Below are 19,233 nucleotides of genomic sequence, written 5' to 3' on the forward strand. Positions count from 1 at the left end.
GGCGCGCGTCATTTTACGGGGAGAGGCGGGGGCGCACGCGGCGCGGGGGGCTCGCATTCGCGCGGCCGGCCGGGGCTCACAGCTAGGGGCTCACATTTGCCTCGGTGGTGAGGTGGGGGCAAAATTTGCTCGGTGGGGGGGGGGGGCCTGGATGAGCCCCAGCGATAGGGGTGAGCTCAGGTTGGGGGGAGTGCAGCTGCCCCCACCTCAACATGGTAGCTGGTAGCAGGGTGTGCCCCCCACACACACTGTAGGCAACAAGTGCCCCCTCCCACCCTGCCAGGCACCAGCATGGGGGCACTGGGGGAGGCCTTGGTGGTAGGGCCAGGGCTCGGATTTGCTGAGCCCACGCCACCTGGCATGGGGTGATGGGGCACAGACCTCCTGCCACCCGCCAGGCTGGGGAGCAGTGGGAGCAGCCAGGCTCTGAGCTGCAGGCACCTGCAGCCCCCCCCAGCAGGGTGGGGGGGAGGGCTGTGGTCAGGCTGCCCCCCTTCCCCAGGGCACAGATCCAGGCCCCAGCACTGGCTCCCCACATGGGACCCTCCCACAGGTTGCCCCACAGCCCTTGCAGGGGGCTCCCAGTGAGACCCCAGCAGGGCACAGCCTGCACCCCCATCCCTGCTCCCCTCATCCGCCGCCCTGGCCCACCAGACCCATTCCCTGGGCCTGGGTGACAGATGCGAGAGGCTGACCCGCGCCAGGAGGCTGTGGGACAGGGCCCCTGGCCCCTCCCTGAACACCTCTGGCAGACAAGGGGCATAGAGGGCAGGGGCAGAGGAGCAGCGCGGCAGAGAGGGGCAGGCCAGGCCCGAGCATGGAGAAAAGGCAGTTTATTGAGTGCAGTCAACACACGAGGGAACAGCGCACGTGGAACACGACTGGTGAGCGTGGGCTGGCAGGCACTGCAGCCCAGGCTGGGGGGTCCAGTCCCAGAGCCCAGGCTGCAGCTGCAGCGCCCAGGCCCGAGTTAGCAGCTTTAATTCCTGAGCACGAGGGGCTGGGCGGGCCGGGTCCCTCCCGGACATGGCAGCGTCCAGACGTGAACACACACGTACACACACACACGCACGCACGTGATCCCCCCCAGCCACGGGAGGGGATCCAAGACATGGACACAGACCGGCAGAGCAAGCTGGAGGTGGAAGCGAGCGCGGTGCCATGGCAGCCGCGGGCCAAGCGTGCGCGATGCTTTGGCAGGAGCCACGGGGGAAGCAGGAGCTGCTGGGCCCAGCCTGGCCACAGAACCCCACAGCCATGCCGGAGCCCGATCTTGGCCTGCTGTGCCGTGGAGGGGCTGGGCTAGGGGGAACGGCTCCCACGCCTTTTCAGGCAGGGGGAAACCGGTGACACCACTGCCCAGGGACCAGGATCCATTGTGGCCCAGCTGCCTCTGAACCAAAAACCCAATGGGAGCAGGGTGGATTTCTCCCAGCCCTGCTGCAACCTCTCCCTCCAGGCAGCTCTCAAGGGGGAGGTTGCCTCAAATCCCTAGGGGGTACAGAGAAAGCCCTCCTGGCCCAGAGGGGAACACCAGCTACTGAGGGCCAGGACCAGCAGGCAGAGGGCATAGCTTGGGCCCTGGAGTCAAATAAAACCGAAGGAAAAATACAAATAACCAACAACAGAAATGTACAAAAAATTAATAATCATCATCAAGCCACAAATCACAGGGGGCTGGAAGAACAGCCCCAGGGGTGGCGTGGCTGATGCTGCCCCATGGCAGGGGCAAGCACCCGGCCTCCCCCTCCAGGGGCCGCAAAGGGGCCAGAGAGGGCAGCTCCTGGCTTCCCCCTGCCTACAACCCACGGCCCGAGGCAGATTCGAATTCTTCTAAGGCTCAGATTCAAATTGCCTCTGGCTTAAGCCCCTGCCAGTCTAGGGCGGGTTTGTCAGCACCCTCCATCCCTGTGCAACTGGGCCCTGGAAGCCAGGGCTGTGTGGAGGAGCCATCTCCCCTGTCTGGGTCCCCAGGCAAGTCCTGGCTGTCAAAGGGATGCACTGAGGTGTCTTAAGCCCTGGGGTTCACCTGCGACTGCTCCCTTTCCACCCCTCTGGGCAGGAGAAGCCAGCAAGGGGCCAAAGCAGGTCCAAAGGCAGTGGGGAAGAGGATGCCGGGCAGCCCGAGGGCCATGTCCTGTGCGAGTCCGTGGCACCGTGGAGGGGTTTGTGCTGTTCAAGAGGAGCAAAGAAACCTCTAGGAGCAGGAGTTGCCCCCGAGCTGGCAGGGCCCTGCACTGCAGCCGCCCAGCCCAGCTGGGACCTCTCCAGGAGCATCCAAAGGTGAAGCGAGGCTGGCAGGGCAGTGGGGGGGGGGGAGGGGGAGTGTTAATGCCCTGATTGGGGTTTGAGGGGGCTGAGGGCCTAGATCTCCTCGACACCATGGGCAAAGATCATGACCAAGCCGGGGTCGAGCACCATGTCCTCGCCCATGTGCTGGTTCTCGCAGGCCATCACCACCACGGCCTGCTTGCCAGGGATGCGTTTGGCCACATAGTTTTCATAGTAGCGCCGGTTCATTTGCCGCGTCTCCAGTGTGGCCAGGCCCTGCGGCCAGTTGCGCTCATGGGCATTCTCGATCAGCTCGTTGACAATGGAGGCCGGGCAGCCGCTCTCCACCAGCGACCGCTTGATGACAGCCTGCAGCACCGCGTCTGGCGTGGAAATCATGCCACCCCACCGTGTCACCCGGGCCGGCTGTAGTGAGTTCACCCACCTGTAGAATGACAGGAGGGGGGTCAGGGGAGGGCACTGAGCCATCAACCATGTAACCCTCACCCCAACCCCTGGGTCTATGTGGTTTCAAGGCCTGGCAGCCACAGCCCCCCTCCACGCCCTGTGCTAGGACCAGGCTGCTCTGTGCTGGGCTCCCTGCCGCCCCCAGCCTGGCACTCACTCCAGGATCTCATTGTACTCGATGGTCTCCTCCAGGTTCTGCAGGTTGGGGTTGACGCTGCGGATGGCCCGCATGTATGCCTTCAGCAGCTGGATATCCCGCTTCTGGAGAGGGACAGACAAAGGTGCTTGAAAAGTACCCGAGAGCTGCGCAGGGGGGACCTGACCTTGCCCTCAGCCACCACCCACGCCCTTGGGCACCTACAGCAGCTCCAAGCTGTTGCCTACATTCTCCCCCACCAATGCCAGGAGACCAGCCTGGGGGCCCTGCAGGGAGATCCGCCTGCATGGAAATGCAGTGCTAACCTGCTCAGCCAGCTGGTGCTTGTGCTCAGCTGAGGCCTTCTCCAGCTCCGCGATGCGGCCCTGCTGCTGCTGCACCACCGAGCGCAGGTGTCGGATGCAGTTGTGGCTGGGCAGCTCGTCCTTGGGCATCTCCAGCCTGTGGGAGGGTGGCCGTGGCTGGGGTGAGTGTAGGCACGACCCCCAAAAAGCACCTCTGTCCCCCTCACCCCAGCCCCGCTGCACTCACCCGCAGCCCTGTTCACAGGTGACAGGGCGCTTGGGGTTGTGCTGGCAGTCGCCCAGGTGGGCCCCCAGAGTGTCGAGGCGCACAACGGCTGTGCAGCCAAACTCAGCGTTGTCACAGGCGATCTGCAGCTTGGATAGCATGTTGCGCATGATGCGCGGCACGGGGCGCAGGTGGGCAACCGTCACCACACTTCGATCCACTGGGCACGTCTGCTGCTGTGAGAACCACTGTGTGATGCAGGCGTTGCAGAAGGCGTGTTCGCAGTGCGGAGCCTGCCGAGGGGGAGGCATGGGAGGCTGTGTTACACCGGGCCAGAACCCCCCGCAGCCCCTCAATGCCAACATGCACCCCCTCCCCTCCAGTCTTGGAGCAGTAGCACAGCCCTTCGGGCCCAGAACAGCCCCCTGCTTTAGAACAGTGCCATTAAAAACCCCCTGCTCTGATAACCTGGCCTCTTTAAGGAGGACACCCCATCCTTCCGGGAGCTGCTCAAAAAGGAGCTGTTGGAGGTGGGGATGCTATAGATTCCCAGGGACTGAGAGCCAGGTCTCCAAGCCAGAGGCTTTGCTCCTGGAAAAGCCAGACCAGGGCTGGCTGCAACGGGGGACTCTCAGCAGAGAGAGGCCAAAAGGCAGCTGCAGCTTGGGGAGTCCCCAGGAAAGATCTTTCCCCCTTCCCTAAAAGGGGCCTTGGTTCCACCACTGCTCCCCCCAACTGCCTGCTGCCAGCTGAGCCTGCAGCTGCTGAGGAAAGTCTGGCAGCTCTGCCACCAGCCCCAGCCCATGACTGTACAGGGGTCAGCTCCAAGCACTGCCCAGACAAAGGTGCTGAACTAACTGAGACTCCAAAGGGTGTGGGCCAGAGACACTCCCACAGGCAGCGGCTCAGGTCCCGCCCCGGGACCAACCTGCACCGGCTCCTCCAGGACCCCGCTGCAGATGGGGCATATGAGGTCTTCATCAACATCCCCCTGGAAGCGTGCAACATCATACCCCATCGCTTGTCACCGGTGCCACAACCCTAGAGGTAAGAGAGGGGAACGTTGCTCTGCCCTTGCCAGGCACGGCCCTAATACACACCCCAACCCAGGACCCCCCCCGACCTATCCTCTCCCATCCTCCAGAGCCCTCCCAGGCCAGGGCAATGCCAACCTACGGTAACACTGCGCCTGGAGGAATGTGAGCTGTGTACCAACCAATGCCCTTCAGGAGATGCAGTTGCGCCTCACCTGCACTAGCAACAGCCATGGGACGCCCCTCATGGGAGCCCATGACCTTGGGCAACATCAGTGGCAGCAGATGGCCCCCTCAAGCTGGGCACCACATGGGGAGAGGCTGCATCTCACCTGGCACCAGTGCTGCAGCAGTGAGCAGGGTCTGGCTCACAGTCAGAGGCATGGAGCCATGCGCAGCAGCAGGGGGGTTGGCGCTGTTGGGACAGCAGCCATGGCTAGGGGGCAGGTCCTGCCACGGTCACTCAGAGGTGGGCAATTGGCTCTTCCACTCCCACCCAAATCCATCACACAGGGCAATTACAACCCCAAGGGCAAGTCAGCCAGGCCCTCCCACCCAGCGAGCAAGCTGTGCTCCTATTGATTTGAGTTGCTTCATCCATCTCTGTGCTTAAATGGCTCTGGGCATCAGGTAGGTAGCAGAAACTGATCTGCACTGGGCACCAACGCTGCGAGCGCCAGTATCCCACATGTCCGGCTCTTGTGGCACAGATAGAGGCCAACACGGTCCGTGGAGCAACAAGGTGCTGGAGGAGGGCACCCGTGGTCTTGGCTAATGGCAGTGCTGGTGATATTCTGCTGTGCTCTATATGGCTCCCACCCCTGATCAGCTTCAAGCCCTGCCCATGGTTTTCCAGAAATGGCGAACAGCAGGATTCGAACCACCCCACCCAAAAGAAGAGGCAGCAGCCCTTGTGGGGCCTGGGCTTCAGTACCAGTTAGTTGGCCTTTGGCTTTCTCTGCCTTGTAGCGCCAGGGCCCACGTGTAGGATGACTCTGCCTCCCTCGGCCGTCACACAGAAGGGACAAATGCAGAGGAGGGGGAAGCAGCTCAGCCCAGGCACCACCCGCAGGCAGCTGCCCCCCTCTGCTGAAGTAAATAAACCTGCCTTCAAAGGCCCTCTGGGCAGCAAAACACTTCCCAGTTTCCGCAGCAAGGAAGCCCACGCAAGCTGTTGATGCCTTGGAAGCCAGCCACTCGCCACACAGGTGCATGCCACACACGTGCTGCAGCAAAGCCCTGCCCTTTCCCTCCTGGAACCCAGCTCGGCAGCCAGCCCCACGACCGCAGAGCAGAGCTACGGACCTGGCTCCCAGCCGAACGCAACCCCTCAGACTCATCCCCTCACCCCAAAGGTTCCACACACCCAGGGACTCCTCCCCGTGCCCTGCCCCCCTCAGCGACCCAGGAATGGCATGCTTTTACCTTCTGCAGCAGAATTCCTCCCCGAACGGCACGGCCTCAGGCTCAGTCTGCTCTCTTCAGCAAGGCGCCCCCCGTGGCCCATCTTCTCCCCCCCACTCCTCTCCCAGACTACATGGCCATGCTTCTGGGACTGAGATCTACACCCACAGGCTGGTCAGGTCAGACAGGATGATCTGGTTATGTGGACCAGAAGGGGGAGAGAAAAAAAAAAAAGGAAGAGTTAAAAAAAAGGAAACGAATGCGTGAAGTCAGCAGTTGCATGACGAGCTGTGCGGGGCTCTCCCAAACTTGGCGGGAGCTCAGGAACAGCCCAGGCACCCTTGGCCACATGTGCAACCCTGGCTCCCCCTGCATGTCCGAGAGGCATTTCTCACACCGTGTCGGCAGCGCTGGAAGGATGCAACCCTTGGGGTAGAATGAAGACATGCGAACCCCAGACCTGGGCTGCTTTCACTGGGGAGACCTTTCCCATCTGGGTTCCAGAGGACTCGGTCCCTCGACATGCCCAGTGCAGAGGGATTTCTTCCCCCACTGCTGCACTTCCCAGCGACGTGCTGGCCCACCTCAGCCCTGCTGGCCCAACAAGCCCCAGTAATGGAAGAAGAGAAGCATCCCGTGCTGGCAGGGGTGGATGCAGCCCAGTTGCAGCGAGGAGGAAGCTTCCATCTGGGGTTGATTTGACATCAGTGTTTGGAAACAGAATAAAAACACTTGCCCGGTAGGTAAATGCAATACGGGCAGGTTATGCAACTTTCCAAATATAGCTCCTGCTGTCGCCTTGGCGGCTTACGAAACACCCAGCTCTCCTACAAGTCCCTGGCTCGCTTTAGCGTTACAAACACTGACGGCAGGGAGTTCTGGCTCTGAAACGCATGGGCAGGAAGCGCCCTTGCTGTGGGGCAGAGCGACAGGGTGCAAAGGGAGTCGGACGGTCCAAGTGGTATATCAGAGACGCCTGCCCCGGGAACCCGCCCACCTCCAGCCCTGCGGTTGCAGCAGGCGAGATGCCACTCTTCAGTGCAAAGGCTTTGCTGCGTTTCCAGACCCTGACTGGGCCTTTTGCATCTGCCACTGTGAAGCGCAGCCCTGGAGAGACCCAGGGAGCCCCTTGGAGCAAGAGATGCTGCGAAGCTGGTGGTCCTGGCTCAAGGTTCGCAGGGTGGGGGCATCTGTCTGCTTACAGCAGGGAGCCCTGAACTCGCCCACGCACACAGCTGGGCTCAGCCACAAGCCAGGAGAACACCCCCTCTCCCCCCAGAACAACTCCCCTGCTTCCCCACGTTCCTGCCCGGGGGGCTGCACGACCAGCAACATCCCCCCTGCCTGCAAAGGTCAACATATTCACACAGGGCTCCACAAAGGGGCCCAAACCTGCCACATGCAGCAGCATTGAGGCAGCAGGTTCTTCCCAGTGAAAGCAAGCGAGGCCAAATGCACTGGCAGGACCTGCCCCCGCCCCACGGCTCCACCCTGCCGCCACCTGCTACAGGGGACTGGAGCGGTTCTGCATCTGGCCGCCAGCATGAAGCCCTCAGCCCAAGCGGGGGGTGGGGGAAGTGCCTCGGGGCAGGGCTTTAAGCCATGTCAACCTCGTTTGCTAAAGCGGCAGAACACCCCCCGGAGACCCCGGCGCAGTCGGGCCCAAGCCCCCCATGGACCAGCAGTGCCCTGACAAGGGGTGCCCTCAGCCACGGCCCAGCACATGGGGGACCTTCTCCCCTCCCAGCCCCCCAGATATCCCCACAGACTCCAGGCCTTTTACCCCCCAAACCCTTAAACCCCTATCCCTAGGCCGCCCCCCCCCCCACTTCGAGACCCTCAATCCCGGATCTCACCCCCTCCATCCCGCACGTACCAGGCGCTCGGGCCGCGGGGCTCAGGGCGGCCCCGGCCGCGGCTCGGCTCGGCTCCGCTCGCCCCCCGCCCCGGCCCCGGCCCCAGCGCTGCTACGCAACCCCTCCCGCCGGAAACGCGGCGCCCGGCCGGAAGCGACGCTCTAGCCCGTGGCCAAAGGGGCAGGAGGACGAGGCGGGCGGGGACTCTATGGTCATCCGACGCTGGCCGCTCTCTCCCGCCCGGGAGGGGCGGGCTCTATGGTTGTGGGGGGCGAGGCTTGAAGGAGAAGGCGGGGCTTCGAGGACAGCAATGGGGTGGGGGGAGCGGGGGCAGGCCTCCACCCCCACCCCTCCCTCCAGGCCTCTGGGGGCTGGGAGCAGTGGGGGGAAGCGGGGACAGGCCTGGTGTGGATGCTCTGCCCCTTGGCATCGGGCATATACAGACACATGGAGGTGAATGTATATGCATGAGTGTATTTATATATATGCATAAACACCTACACATGCATGCACGCACGCATATACACCCCCCCATAGCTATATGCACAGGCATGCATACAGATATGCATGCATATAGATATGCATATAGATATGTATGGGTTCGCATGCATGTATACATATGCATAAATATACATACATGCATCTAAGCATGTCTATATATGCAGATACATGCATACATATATGTAAATCATGTGTGTATGTTCATGCATATGTATGTACAGGTATGCATGTGTGTATATGCACAGATGCATATATGTATATTTATGCACATGCACGTGTGCATACATAAAGAGGTATGTATGCGCATGCACGTATAGGTATGTGCCTACATGCACATACAGACGTAGACACAGGACTTCCAGGGAAGTGGTGGATGGATATTAGGAAAACCTGCCTGAGCCAGAGGGTGCTGAAGCACTAGAAGAGGCTCCCAGAGAGGCGGTGGAGTCTCCCTCCTTGGAGGTGTTTAAGCCCCAGGTAGACAAAGCCTTGGCTGGGATGATGTAGTTGGGGCTGGTCCGGCTTGCAGCAGGGGTTGGACTCGATGTGGCCGCCTGAGGTCCCTTCCACTCTTGTGGTCTATGATTCTGCGACTTCATGGCAACGTCACGGCAGGCCAGAGCCAGTCTCTCCCTGGTCCTTCTTCCTGCTCAGCGATTGTGTATAAGGAAAGCGGGTCTGTGTCCATTCCCTTTGGATTACGGGAAACCTTCCTCTGAAAGGCCGTGGACCTTCTTCTTCCAAGCTGCGATTCAGCTGGCTGGTCTTTGAGGCACAGGAGACTGAGCCCCCGGCTCTGACCCTGTCCGCATGTCCTGGCGACAGAGCCCGACGGAAGGCAGAGCTGAGCTGCACCTTGTAGACGGGCTGGATCAGAGCTGCACCTTCTAGAGCGAAATATCAGAGGTACACCTTAGAGACTGACCATATTAGAGCTGCACCTTACAGACTGATTACATCAGAGCTCCACCTTCTAGACTGATGCATCAGAGGAACACATTAGAGACGCAACTATATCAGAGCAGCACCTTCCAGACAAGCTATATCAGAAGTGCTGGAGCTTTGACCGCGAGGCCCCAGCCCGTGCCCCGTAACCCCGCCAGGCCTGCGGGACCTCACCGCGCCCCCCACGCATAAGCGCCGGAATCGGGACCAACCAACTGCGCGGCCGCGGAGGTCCCTTTAATTCCCCGCCCCGCCCCGCGCTGCCATTGGCTGGGGGCTCGGAACGCTGGCGGCGGCCGCGCGCTCCGATTGGGTGCCGCCCCGCGCTGCATACTTCCTGGAATGTCCGCGCCGCAACGATCCATCCGGTCAGTGTAGCCGCCGCGCGGGCCCCCGCCCCTCGCCCCGGGCTTCGGGAGGGGGGGGATCGGCCCGGGCGGGGCGGCCCGGCAGCCCTGGGGCTCCCTGAGATGGGCGGGGGCCGGAGGACTTCCCCTCCCGGGCATCTCCTCCACGCCCCCCGGCCTGTGGGGGGAGTGCTGCAAACACCTAGATCTGCCTCCGTGTGCGCGGGTGTGCGCGCATTTATATCTCTGTGTGCGTGTGTGCACATCTGTCCGTGCATGTGTGCACATACGTATACATGCATGCGCATGCATACTTCTGCATGCGTTCATATGTATATGCACATGTGTATTTAAGCATATACATGCCTGCACATGCCACACATGCACGTGCATAGAGATATATACATGTATATGTGCATGTACGTATGTGCATATGCATTTAGACATACACATGCATGTGTCCATGTGCACACATATGCATATACGTCCATATTTGCATACATACATAAATACACATGCTTATGCTTATTGCTACATGCATGTATGTGCATGTGCATATGTGCACACATGCATATGTGAATAGGTGCACGCACTTGTGTGTATAGGCAGGTCCCTATATGCTGTCCCTGCACATGAAGAAGCGTTTGTGCCTGGAAGCTTGCAGAAAACAATTTTTTTCACTATTTAGGTGGTCTAATAAAAGATATTGCATCTACCCAAAGAACCTTGTCTGCATATATGCATGCATGTATATGTCTGACCAGGTGTACCTATGCATATGTATATATGTACATATATATGCATATATTTTATTTGTATACACATATATATACACGCGCATACCTATGTGCACACACAACCCCCCCTTCCTCCCCCCTTATAGATCTGTGCCTGTCTCTATGTTGCACTTCTCTTGCTGGGGTGCAAAGGGGATTTGCAGCCTGCGTAGGGGAAGGGGGGGGGGGGGTTGATTCTCTACCCCTGTCCCTGGCAGGGCCTTGATATTTGGGTTGCAATTGGAGCAGAAGGACGGGCGCGGGTTCCCGACGGGATCGGAACCCGGTGGGTGCAGGTACCAAACGCCACCCAGGCCGAGCACGTCCGTGCCCTGCGGTCACCCGGACTCTGCCGTCCCGTGTCGGAGCCCTCCCAGGGCACTGTGCAGGCGCCGCTCCCTGCCCCGCTGTCCTAATGGCTGCCGCCGGCTCCGCGCGTGTGGTTGGTGCCCAGGTAACGGCGCGGGAGCCTGAGTCCCCGAGGATGACATCCGAAACCTTTGTGAAGGACATTAAACCCGGCTTGAAGAACCTGAACCTAATCTTCATTGTGCTGGAGACAGGTGGGTGCCAGTGCCCCAGGGCAGGCAGAAACCTGGGGATCCCCCCCTACCCGGTGACTCACCGCTGTGCCGCCCCCCCCAGGCCGTGTGACGAAAACAAAGGACGGGCACGAGGTGCGGACGTGCAAAGTGGCCGACAAGACTGGCAGCATCAACATCTCGGTGTGGGATGATGTGGGGAACCTCATTCAGCCGGGGGACATCATTCGCCTCACCAAGGGGTAGGGGTCCCAGGGGCAGGGGAGGTGCTGGCAGCTGTTTTTGGGGGGCACGGGGCTGACGCTGGCCCCTCTCCCTGCCAGGTATGCATCGGTCTTCAAGGGCTGCCTGACGCTGTACACGGGGCGTGGCGGAGACCTGCAGAAGATCGGCGAGTAAGAATGGCCCGGATGGTCTGGGGGGGTGAGAGCGGAGGGGCAGGGGGCCCGGACGCCTGGGTTCTTTCTGCGCCCTGCACTGGGAGGGACAGTGGACCACACAGAGTGAATCCCCAGGTCCGAGTTGGGGCAGCTGCTGCCTGTGCCTCAGTTTCCCCACCTGTTCTGCAGGACAGCTGGGGGGGTGGAGCCTGGGTGGCACCTTGTGCGGCTACAAACCCCAGCACCGTTCCTGCCTCTTCTCCCCCAGGTTCTGCATGGTTTACTCTGAGGTGCCAAACTTCAGCGAACCGAACCCCGAGTACGTGGCACAGCAGTCCCAGAGTAAAGCTGTGAGTGCCGGGGGCAGGTAGGGGGCGGGGACCGTCCAGGCTTCCTGCAGCACGACGCTGGTGCCTGGGGGGCTGAGACATCTCCTCCCTGCCTCCCCCAGGCCCAGAACGAGAACGCAACGCCGGCAGCCTCGCAGACCACGCAGGGCCCCTCCGCACCCTCCCCAGGTAGGCCCGGGCACCGTGGGCCTGGTGCAGGCAGGGGCGCCGCTTGTTGGGGCACCAGGACACCTGGGTTCTCCCCCCCCTTTAAGAAGCGGGGGATCTGTTGGGTTGGAGCCAGGAGCCCGGATGCCTGGGTCCCTGCCCACCTCTGTTCATGCCACCCGCTTGGTTTGCAGCTGCCGACAGCCAGAATGGCAACGGGCTGAGCACCCCAGGCCCTGCGCACCCACCCCCTGCGGCCCCCCACCCCGCCGGCGGCCGCATCACCCGGAGCCAGCCCAACCACGCCGGTGCTGCTGGTGCCGTCAGCAATGGCAAAGAGACGCGGCGCAGCAGCAAGAGATAACGGGGCCACGGCACAGACAACAGTGTCACCCCCACCCCGGAGGGGTGGGGAAGGGGGTTCCTTCCCCCCCGGGCTGAGCGAAACCCCCCGGCCCCACCACCGTGAGGGCAGCCCAAGCCCCACGGACGTTGCCAAAGCCGCCCTGGGTCCCAGGGCTGCCCCAGGGAGCGGGATGGGAGCAGCCAGGGACCCTCTGAAGGCATTTGGGTGCCATGATGTGAGGTGAGCCAGGGGGGTCTCAGCCCATCCCACTGGCCCCCCGGGGCCAGGGGCTGTCAGGCCTTCACTACTATGTGCCAGCTCTGGGTGCCAGGGTCTCTGGGGATGCCATGGGCAGAGGTTGGGAGTCTTCTCTATGCCCACCTGGGGCCCCGTGCTTGCACGGGCAAATAAAGCTTTTACCTCCACTCTTGCCTTTGCTGCTGGGATGGGTCCTACAATGCCCAAATGAAAGGTCAAAGGTCAGTGCCGGGCAGTGCCTGTTTGCACTCACATCCCCAACCTGGATTGCCACCCCTGAGGTGCTGTCCCCCTTCCAGACATCCCTGGGCAGACAGGCTGACAGCCCCAGATGGCAACCTGGCCTAGTGGGTGCACACCCACATGCCCGAGCTCCCGCCCTCCCCCTCTCCTTCCAAGTCTCCTCCCCTGCCTGGATCCCCACCCCGGCCCTGCCTCCGGTGCCCCTTGACCCCAGGTGCTGGAGCAGCGGCCGTGTGGAGACGCAGCCACCCGGGGCCTGACCCCCACTTCCCTGCCCTGGGGTGACACCTGAGACCCCTCCCCGCAGCACCTGGCAAGGTGAGCCCCTGTCCAGACCCCCCTGGGGGGTGCAGGCTGAAGGGGGAGGCCCAAATCGGTACCTGAGGTGGAGGGGCTGGAGCAGTGCCATTGGCAGGAGGCCCCATGGGTGGCCTGGGTGAGATCTGTGACGTGGGGGCACCTTCCTAGACCTGTATGAAAAGGGGACCCCCCCCACCTCCCTCCGGCGGGGTGGGGGGCTGGATGGGGAAGTCAAGGACCCTGCTGTATGGAGAGAGGTGACCAGGGCTGTGCAGGGCAGCAGTGGCAGAGCCTGGATTGGGCTCTCTTCCACCTTGGGGTGGACTGAGAATTGTCCCCTGCTCAGGCCTGGGAATGTGGGGCTGTGACCTTTGGCCCTGTGTGAGGCGTGTTTATGCATGTGCGGGTGGGGGGGTCATGCCTGAACCGCTTATCACGACACCAAGGGAAACATTAACCTGGTGCAGGATGGGGGCAGGGCCCAGGCCAAGGACATGTTACCCCCCAACCCTGGGGTGAAGAAGCCCTGGCCCCATGGAGCAACATGCCGGGGGGGTGGGGGCCGTAAGAAGTGCATGCATGTGCATGTGTGTACATGCATGTGTGGGCCCACCCAACCCCCGTGATGCCAGCCACAAAGCCTCTTCCCTGCCAGCAGCAGTTGTGGGTGCAACTGGGGAAACTGAGGCAGGACCCACCCCCCAACCAGCTGGCGCCCAAGGTGGGTGCAAACCAGGCGTGCAAGTAGCGGTGCTCACACGCTGGTTCATAAACACATGCACGTGCTCACGCCTGGCCCAGCGCCCGCCCTGGCCTGAAGGACACTGACACATGGGCAAGGCTCCGGGCTGCTACGTGATGGCTCTGGGGACAAGGCGTGTGGGGGGTGGGGTGTTGCGCCAGCCCTCATGCCACCTGGCTGCAGTCAGCGCCAGAGCTGCGGGGAAGGTGGCGGAGAGCTGCTGCGACAGACGCCCGTGCCCAGCGAGCAGGTGGGGGCCATGCAGCGCCACAGGGCTGGGGGCTGCGTGGGGCTGCCCTGGCTGGATGTGGCTCTAGCACTGGCCCTGTCCTTCAAGTGCCCTGGAGAGCCCCATGGGGCTAAAGCCACAAACCCCACCAGGGCAGGCAAAGCAAGACACCCCCCAACAACTTGGGGCAGGAGGGAAAACTGAGGCATGTCAGGGGGGGTTATAGGAGGGGAAACTGAGGCAGGAGCCAGCTGTTGGCGATGCGGTTGTTCCAGGTGCCTGGAGCTGCCTCCCCCCAAGCAGGGAGTGCTCCTGGGTCCTGGCTGACACCTCATCCCCCCCCTCCACCAACTTCCCAGGCTCAGCACCGTCATGGTCCTCTGGTCGTGGCTGTGGCTGTGGCTGTGGCTGGCGCTGGGGGTGTCAGCGGGGCACCCGCCCGAGGATGCGGAGCAGGAGCAGGGCTACTACCTGCAGCAGCTATTCGGGCTCTACGGGCACAACGGGACACTGGCCCCCGAGGGGCTGCGGCGCCTGCTGCGCAGCCTGGGGCTGGGCCGGGTGCAGGTGGTGCAGATCGACCACGAGGACCTGGGCCATGGCCACGTCGCCCATCTTGATGCACTCGACCTGCAGGACGGACGCCACATCCATGCTCGTGCCCACCGCCATGGCCACGGCCACAGCCACGACTACCCCGGCTCCCAGGGCCCTGGCAATGCCACCACCAGGTACCACCCTACTCCCCTGGCCCATGCCCCCCCCTCCCAACCCACAGCCCCCCCCACCTGGCCAGTGCCCCTCACTCCAGACCTGCAGCCCCCAGACGCCCAGCAATCCTCCTGGTGCCCCTCACTCCCAGCCTGCAACCCCTGGCTAGCTGGTGCCCCTCACTCCCAGCCCAGAGCTCCCCCAAGCCCTTTGGTGCCCCTCACTCCTGACCTGCAGACCCCCCCACTTACCCCTACCAGCCCTGCTGTTGCCCCTCACTCCTGACCTTCAGTCCCTGGCTAGCTGGTGCCCCTCACTCCAGACCGGCAGCCCCCCGCCTGGCTGGCACCCCTCACTCCCAACCCACAGCTCCCCCAAGCCTTTTGGTGCTCATTCCTGACCCGCAACCCCCTTGTCCCGCCCCAGGGCTCACCCCAGCTTGTCTCCCTCCAGTGGGGACATCCCTCCTGCTCTTCCTTCCTCCAGCCCCACACCCGAGGCTCCCCTGGCGATGCCCACATCGCTCGCCGAGATGCAGAGCCCCAGTCCCAGGGGGAACCTGGGGCCCGGGAAGGATCCCCCGGGGCTGAGCCTGCTGGAGCGGGTGCTGGCGCTGGACCACTCCGTCTACAACCACCTGCACGAGGATGTGAGTGGGGGCAGGGGAGGTCTGGCGGGGTCTGTCTCCTCCACTTGGGGCTGCATAAGTCGGGAACCATGGCCCTGAGCCCCTGCTGTGACCACTAGCCCACGTGGCCCTCCTCAGTGTGGGCAGGGAACCCAGGCATCTGGGTGCCCAGGGTCAGGCAAGGAGCCCCTCAGGACCGAGAAGGGAACCCAGGTGTCCACCCCCCGCCCCAGCTCCAGCGCCCCGCTAGCCCCATCCGTGACCCCTGCAGTGCCTGAACGTGTCGCAGCTGCTGGTGAACTTTGGCCTGGCCGGGACAGCGCAGATCACCCCCGAGCAGTTTGCGCTGCTGTGCCCAGCGCTGCTCTACCAGATCGACGCCCGCGTCTGCCTGCACCACCGCCCTGCCCCAGCGCCGCCCGTGCCCCAGCCTGCCCTCGGCCCGGGTAAGGCCTGGTTCCAGGGAAACTGAGGCACAAGGAGGGAAGAGGCACCAGGGAAAACTGAGGCACATGGGGGAACAAGGCCCCAGGGAGGGAAACTGAGGCATCGGGGGAGGGGAAACGGGGAAACTGAGGCACGGGGAGGGCAAGGGCAGGGGGAGGGAAACTGAGGCCGGGAGCAGAAACGAGGGAAACTGAGGCACAGGGGGGAGAGGATAGGGGTGGGGAACTGAGGCAGGGGGCAGCCCCTGCCTGGCCCCACCTGCTGCCTCCTGCAGCTCTGGGCTGGGCCGCCCTGGCGGTGACGCTGCTGAGCCTGCCCTCGGCGCTGGCGCTGGCGCTGGTGCGGGTGCTGGGCCGCGCCCTCCTGCACCAGGTCCTGGCCTTCCTGGTGGCACTGGCCGCAGGCACCCTGTGCGGGGACGCCCTGCTGCACCTCTGGCCGCACGTATGTACCCGTTGCCGCGCACCCCAAGGCCCCCCAGAGATCCCAGGTGTCCGGGCCCGGTCCACCCCGACTTCCAAAAGCCACCCAGGCATCTGGGCCCAGGATCTGCCCCCTGCCCCCAAAAAGGAACCCAGACAGCCCCTCACCTTCAAAGGGGGACCTAGGCGTCCGGGTCCGAGCCAGGCCACCCCGCTGACGGGTGCCCCCGCAGGCGCAGGGCCGGGAGCCGGGGACCACGGGGCCGGACGCGGCCATGCTGAAGGGGCTGGCACTGTTGGGCGCCATCTATGCACTCTTCCTGCTGGAGAATGTCCTGGGGCTGCTGCGGCGGGCACGGACCCCGCGGGTAAGAGCCAGGCTGGGGGCTGGGCCGTCCGGGAGGGGTGTGGGGGGGCAGACCCTGCTCACTGCTGCCCCTCTCTGCGCAGAGGGCAGCCGCAGATGCTGAGGACAGCGGCACTGGCCTGAGCATCCTGGGCCCTGCGCCAGGTGAGCCACATCCCTGCCTTGCACGAGGGCCGCGTACCAGTCACCATTGCCCCACACGAGGGCCCTGTGCCAATTGCTACCTACCTTGCACAAGGCTGTGCGCTGGTCACTGCTGTCTCATACGTGGGCCATGTGCCAGCACCCCCCCGCCTCACACACAAGCTGTGCACCACCCATGTCGCATGAGGGCCATGCATCAGTCCCCACCTACCTTGCACGAGGGCCATGCAATGGTCACTGCTGTCTCACACAAAGGCCATGCACTGATCACCATCACCTCGCACAAGCGCCATGTGCCAGTCCCCACCTGGTCATCACTATCTCACAAGAGGGCCATGCGCCAGTCACCCTCGCCTCACATTGAGGGCCATGTGCCACCTGCCTCACACAAGGGCCATGCACCAGTCCCCATCTACCTTGCATGAGGGCTGTGCACCGGTCACCACTGTCTCACACGAGGACTGTGTGCCAGCCTCGCCTTGCATGTCTGGTCTGGACAGTAGTGTGATGTCCCTTGGCCCAGCCCCCCCATACCCCCATGGCCAATTCATTCCCCCTTCCCCATTAACTACCACCACTAATGAGCCCCGACCCTTCCCTTTCAGGTCCCCCCACTGAGGCCCAGCACCTGGCGGCCCCAGAGCGGGGGGATGGGGAGGACAGAGCCGAACGCAGGGCGGGAAGCCTAGACAGCCACACCGGGCATGGGCACTCGCATGGCACCAGCGTGGCCGACATGGCCTGGATGGTGATACTGGGGGACGGGATCCACAACCTGACTGACGGGTTGGCCATTGGTGAGGCGGGGGGAACTGGGGCACGGAGGAGGGAAACTGAGGCATGGAAGTGAGGAACTGAGACATGGGGAGGAACTGAGGCACAGAGGGGGAAACTGAGGCATGGGGGGGGGGGGGGACTGAGGCGGGGGAGACAAGGCCCCGGGCTGGCACCAAGCGTGTGGGTCCTGGCAGGTGCAGCCTTTGCGGAGGGGCCGTCCGGGGGGCTGAGCACGGCCTTGGCTGTCTTCTGCCACGAGCTGCCGCACGAGCTGGGCGACATGGCGCTGCTGCTGGGTGCTGGCCTGCGTCCCCGTGCCGTGCTCCTGGCCAACCTGCTCTCGGCCCTGCTGGCCTACGTGGGCATGGCCATTGGCGTCCTCGCCAGCCACACTGCCTGGCCCCTGGGGCCCTGGATCTTTGCTGCCACGGCCGGTGTCTTCCTCTATGTGGCCCTTGTGGACATGGTGAGTCCATGTCGTGTAAGGGGGTGCGTGTGAACTTCCCCCCTGCCCGGGGAGAAACTGAGGCACGGGGGATGGGGACAATGAAGAACATAGAGGGGGACACTGAGGCAAGGGCGGGGTGGGGGAGAAACTGAGGAACAGGGAGGAGGACACTGAGGCATGGGGGGGAGAAACTCAGGCACGAGAGAGGAACTGAGACATAGGGGAGAAGCAGGCACAGGGAGGGGAAAACTGAGGCATGGGGGACTGAGGCGGGGGAACCTGAGGTGTAAGGGGGGGAGAAACTGAGGTACAAGAGAGGGAAACTGAGGCACAGGGGGAAACTGAGGCCTGGGGAGGGGGAAACTGAGGCAGGGCCCTGGGGAGAAGCCGGGCTGGGTGCTGAGGCACCCACCCAGCCTTATACCCCATGGCGCTGAGCCCTGCTCTCCCCACAGCTGCCCCAGATGCTGCTGCACAGCACAGGTGCAGGCAGGTGGCGGGCGGACGCCGGACGCTGCTTCGTGCTCCAAGCCCTTGGCTTCCTCCTGGGCGGGGGGCTCATGCTCACCATCGCGCTCTTCGAGGAGCAGCTCAGCTTTCCCCTGGAGTCCTGATGCCCCTGGCCCCCTGGCCCCAGGACGGGCCAGATGCAGCCCCGTGGCCTGGACAGCACTGCATGGCTCCGGACCCCTGGGCTCTCTCCAGCAGTGCTGGGGGTGGGGGGGCTTGGTCTGATGGGTGCCTGAGAGGGTCCCCAGACCCAGCAGGGGAGCTGTGGACACGGGGCCAGGGCTCCTGGCTGCAGAGGAGATGGATGGATGGCAAAGACCCTGGCCCAGGATGGACATGCAGGGTGGGTGGGGGGCCCAGACCCCCCCCGGGGCAGGGAAAAGTGGAAGCCATTGAATAAAGGTCATTAATGCCAAGCCATGATGATGCTAGGACTTGGGTGCAGCCGTACCCGGGGGGGGTGGGGCGGAGGTCGTGCACACAGCGCTGTGCCTGAGCCAGTGCTACGTGCACATGTGTGTGCACAGGTGTAACTCAAGAGGGGGCTGGGGCTGGGCCCAAGCCAGGGCTACAGAAGTGTGCACAGACATGGAGACACATGGGCACAGGTGCAACAAAAGTAGAAGCTATGGCTAAGCCAACGCTCGCATGCACATGTGCGTGCGTGCGCACACGCGCACACACACACACACACACACACACACACACACAACTCAAGCAGGGGGCTGAGCCCAAGCCAGGGCTGCACATGTACATGCACATGCAAAGGTAGAATTCAAATAGGAGCTGTCTAAGCCAATGCTTGTATGCACATGCACACACACATGGACACATGCACATGTGCACAGGTACAACTCAAGTAGAGGCTGTGCCCCAGCCAGTGCTACGCATGCACTAACAGGTGTAACTAAGTGGGGGCTGTGCCTATCCCAGTACTACATGCATACACAAACATGCATAGACATGCTGGTGC

General features: G+C 63.0%; 3 protein-coding genes across 10 annotated transcripts; 2 read left to right on the forward strand and 1 right to left on the reverse strand.

Moving 5' to 3' along the window:
• Window positions 1-817: 817 nt before the first annotated feature.
• Window positions 818-7,838, reverse strand: RNF41 (ring finger protein 41). 2 transcript variants are annotated; one of them, XM_090052042.1, is made up of 7 exons: window positions 7,721-7,838; window positions 5,866-6,038; window positions 4,335-4,447; window positions 3,428-3,699; window positions 3,202-3,337; window positions 2,897-3,000; window positions 818-2,716 (listed from the first exon to the last, which is right to left on the reverse strand). In XM_090052042.1, the coding sequence occupies exons 3-7, from the start codon at window positions 4,422-4,424 to the stop codon at window positions 2,365-2,367; spliced, it is 954 nt and encodes a 317-aa protein (XP_089908168.1). In that variant the 5' UTR covers window positions 4,425-4,447; window positions 5,866-6,038; window positions 7,721-7,838; the 3' UTR covers window positions 818-2,364. The 2 variants fall into 2 exon arrangements, with proteins under 2 accessions (XP_089908168.1, XP_089908169.1); XM_090052043.1 differs by lacking the exons at window positions 5,866-6,038; window positions 7,721-7,838 and adding an exon at window positions 5,375-5,843.
• A 294-nt stretch (window positions 7,839-8,132) lies between these two features.
• NABP2 (nucleic acid binding protein 2) lies at window positions 8,133-12,459 on the forward strand. 4 transcript variants are annotated; one of them, XM_090052046.1, is made up of 7 exons: window positions 8,133-9,514; window positions 10,488-10,832; window positions 10,915-11,053; window positions 11,135-11,206; window positions 11,460-11,541; window positions 11,643-11,709; window positions 11,883-12,459. In XM_090052046.1, the coding sequence occupies exons 2-7, from the start codon at window positions 10,685-10,687 to the stop codon at window positions 12,050-12,052; spliced, it is 678 nt and encodes a 225-aa protein (XP_089908172.1). In that variant the 5' UTR covers window positions 8,133-9,514; window positions 10,488-10,684; the 3' UTR covers window positions 12,053-12,459. The 4 variants fall into 4 exon arrangements, with proteins under 4 accessions (XP_089908172.1, XP_089908170.1, XP_089908171.1 ...); XM_090052044.1 differs by having other exon boundaries at window positions 10,516-10,832; XM_090052045.1 differs by having other exon boundaries at window positions 10,519-10,832.
• A 131-nt stretch (window positions 12,460-12,590) lies between these two features.
• SLC39A5 (solute carrier family 39 member 5) lies at window positions 12,591-18,676 on the forward strand. 4 transcript variants are annotated; one of them, XM_090052038.1, is made up of 10 exons: window positions 12,591-13,827; window positions 14,166-14,537; window positions 14,971-15,166; window positions 15,417-15,591; window positions 15,867-16,036; window positions 16,248-16,382; window positions 16,465-16,525; window positions 17,131-17,322; window positions 17,497-17,768; window positions 18,206-18,676. In XM_090052038.1, the coding sequence occupies exons 1-10, from the start codon at window positions 13,667-13,669 to the stop codon at window positions 18,362-18,364; spliced, it is 1,893 nt and encodes a 630-aa protein (XP_089908164.1). In that variant the 5' UTR covers window positions 12,591-13,666; the 3' UTR covers window positions 18,365-18,676. The 4 variants fall into 4 exon arrangements, with proteins under 4 accessions (XP_089908164.1, XP_089908165.1, XP_089908166.1 ...); XM_090052039.1 differs by having other exon boundaries at window positions 16,254-16,382; XM_090052040.1 differs by having other exon boundaries at window positions 15,004-15,166.
• The last annotated feature ends 557 nt before the right edge of the window (window positions 18,677-19,233 follow it).

This window comes from Crocodylus siamensis, chromosome 6 (assembly GCF_052110815.1).
Source record: "Crocodylus siamensis isolate JL-2025a chromosome 6, ASM5211081v1, whole genome shotgun sequence".
NCBI lineage: Eukaryota > Metazoa > Chordata > Crocodylia > Crocodylidae > Crocodylus > Crocodylus siamensis.